Source organism: Phalaenopsis equestris, unplaced genomic scaffold (assembly GCF_001263595.1).
Source record: "Phalaenopsis equestris unplaced genomic scaffold, ASM126359v1 Scaffold201989, whole genome shotgun sequence".
NCBI lineage: Eukaryota > Viridiplantae > Streptophyta > Magnoliopsida > Asparagales > Orchidaceae > Phalaenopsis > Phalaenopsis equestris.
In genome coordinates, this window is record NW_018221714.1 from 6,295 (window position 1) to 9,679 (window position 3,385).

The 3,385-nt window shown below is 39.2% G+C and overlaps 1 protein-coding gene across 1 annotated transcript; it reads left to right on the forward strand.

The window, feature by feature from the left end:
• Positions 1–2,122: 2,122 nt before the first annotated feature.
• On the forward strand, positions 2,123–2,862 carry LOC110036057 (the record flags this gene model as incomplete). The annotated part of the gene is made up of 3 exons (XM_020740401.1): positions 2,123–2,424; positions 2,500–2,586; positions 2,715–2,862. Coding segments are annotated over exons 1-3 (435 nt in total), but the record flags the coding sequence as incomplete, so codon positions are not given.
• Between the last annotated feature and the right edge of the window lie 523 nt (positions 2,863–3,385).

The window sequence follows — 3,385 nt, forward strand, 5'->3', positions numbered from 1 at the left end:
AGAGCCACTACCTCAACCCACATCAAACTACCACCACCCAACCCACGTTCACCACACAACCACACAACCCACAACACAAGCTAGAGCCACCACACAACCATATCACCCCAACTCACATAACAAGACATCCACACAACTACCACAACTTAGCTAACCACCAAAACATAGGGCCACCACACCACAACTATATATGCACTAAATTCACACAACCACCATAGCTCACAGTAGAGCCACCATAAGTCAGAGCCACCACTCTAACCCAAAACCACCACCCCAATCCACAACCAATTACCATAACCCAAACCCACAATTACCACATAACCACAAAACCCACAACACAAGCCAAAGCCACCATCAAACCACAATACCCCAACCCACATCATATCAAAACCACACAACTACCACAACATATTCAACCACCAAAACCCAGAGCAACAACACAACACAACACCCCAACCCACATCACAACACCCCAACCCACATCATAGCGCAAGCCGAAGCCCAACCCACAACCACTGCACAATCACATAACCCACAACTAACCAACAAAACCCAGAAGCCATCCCGCCACAACCACATATGCATGAAATTCACATAGCCACCACATCCCACAACAGAGCCATACAACCCATAGTAGAGCCACCACAGTAGACAACCACCATATCACAAGCATGAACACCACGACTACCCCACCAACCCACTATAAAAACCAACAGCAATCCACCAGCCCATCAAACAACCGCCACCAAATCCACGGTGAAGGGCATCACCTAGATAAAGAAAATCCAACACCAAAGAAAAACCTCAAAGAGAACATCTAATCAAAAATTAATCGAAAATCAGCAAGAGAACAATCAATCGAAAGCCAACAAGAGAAAAATTAATCACAAAAACATAATGTCAGACACAAGTTGGAAGAGAATACCACAGGCCGAAGGAGAGGAAATGATCCAAGCAAATACGAGACATGGATCACAAACTGGACATGAGGAGGCGACCGGGGAGAGAAAAGCTTGAAATGAGAAAGGGGAGAGTAAATCTCGGTCGCGAGAAGGGAAGGGAAAAGCTCGGTGTGGTCACGAGAGAAGAGAGGGAGAAGCTTAGTTGTTAAAGAGGGCTCGAGATAAGTTAGTAAAAAAACGCAGCGACATATAATAGAAAATGAGGGCCGAGGGTCATACCTGCGGCCTGCATTCTGCCGAAATTATCCAAAATGCCCCCAAAACATATCATCCGAACGAAAAATGTGCGTGATAAGTTAGTAAAAAAACGTAGCGACATATAATAGAAAATGAGGGCCGAGGGGTTATACTTGCGGCCTGCATTCTGCCGAAATTATCCAAAACGCCCCCAAAACATATCATCCGAACGAAAAATGTGCGACTTGAGGCTGCACCGCGTAAGATAAGTGACCTAAACGTACCCTTAGACGAAAAGAAAATTTTATAAGATGACGGTCAGACCTATAAGGCTCTATGGCGCAGAATGCTGACCTTTAAAAGAGAAGCATAAAAATAAGTGTAAGTGTTGCTGAGATGAGATTGCTTGGGTGGATGAGTGGCTTTACACTTAGAGACAAAATGCGAAATGAATATATTCATGATAGGGTTGGTGTAGCTCCTGTGGCTGACAAAATTAGAGAGAATCATTTTGGATGGCTTAACCACACTAAACGTCAACCATCTAATGATCCGGTTAGGAGAGTAAATGTTTTAGATTCGACCTATATTAAAAAAGGTAGAGACAGACCTAGAAAAATTTAGGCATATTGTACAAGGATGATCTTAATTAATTAGAATTAAATAAAAATATGACACTGAATAGGACTTAATGGAGAAAAAAGATTCATAAAGCCGACCCCAAGTATTCTATTAAAAGTAGTTAAATATCAATTTAATTTTTTTTGAAATAATTAATTATTAATTAGTACAAGATAATAATAATTTATTTAAATAAAGTTTTATTAAGCAAAATACTCTAAACAATCATCCTACAATGGTGAATTTTGCATTACATGTAGATTATCTAACTTCAATTAATTTGATAATACATTAAATATTAATAAATCAAATTAATAAAATTAACTTTAATAAAAATAAATTAAAACGAAAGAGCTATCTCCTCTCCTTCGCTCCCCCTTCCACTTTCGCCTGAAGGCATCTCCTTCGCGCCGGAAACCTCGCGATAGAGTCATGCTCTAAATCCGTTACCAGAGAGCCCCTAGATGCGAGCTTCGATTGGTTCTGCCCTCCGCCTCTTTCGACTATCCTCGCTTCATCGAGTTCCGCCTTCATCTTCTTTCTTCAAATTCTTCTGTCCAGTAAGTGCTCCACATCCCATCCTTCTGCTTTGCATGGACAAGGGGAACCCAGCCAATTCCCATCACTCGAAGCCCTTCTCCTCTTCAGCCACCTCCAGCAAAAGGTAATCTCCGACTAGTTCCAATCACTATGTTTTCATTCATGTCCTAATCAGGGTTCATGATACTTTTTCTCTCAGAAGCGGGAGAGGGCGGGGGAGGGATTTCAGTAAGGGAGATTCTGTCGGCGGTGAGGACCATCGGATTGATGCCCTTGGTCGACTAATGTACTTCTCCATACCAATCTCTTATATCTAATATCAAAATTGTCTTCCGTTGGATCTTGGACAAAACTTTTCAGTTCCAGTTAGCGGGATTTATATAGATTTTTGGGCCATTTTGATTAAATTTTCAGGACTAGGATTCTTCGTCATATGGCTGCTGAGGTGAACTTGGAAATGAGAAGTGATGGGTTTGTTCGTGTTGGCGACTTGTTGAAGCTGAATCTAACTACGTATGCTAAAGTGCCGCTAAGAGCACACACTATTGAGGATGTGAAGGAGGTCAGTAGAAATAGCTTTTGTTTGTGAAATTAATATCGATAATCATACAATGGGATGCTACCAATTCCACATTTATTTCCAATGCTTTGGCTTCCTCTGATATGGTTTTCTATATAAAATTAGAGTACATCTAAACAATAATTCTTTTAAAAAAGTGGGTTGAATAAATTATTCTCTGGGATTCTTCGTATATGGATAAAAAAGTTAGATTTGAGCAAAATGTCTTAATCTAATGAAGAGTCTTAAAATCTGGTAAAAGACTGTGTTTGTGTAATATTCCACATAATTCTTATGAATATACATATCTAAATCTTAAATTTTAATATTAATGAATATAACACTCAAATTGTTTGCAGCCCATAAAAAAACACTATTATTAACTTCTCAAAAGTTTAATACACCTTTTTATTCATAGATTTATGACACCAACATATCATAATGTAAATATAAATGTTTGGGTGATACAAATTTTCCTAACTTTATATATAGTAAAATATTCTATATTAATTACTTCATATCAAAT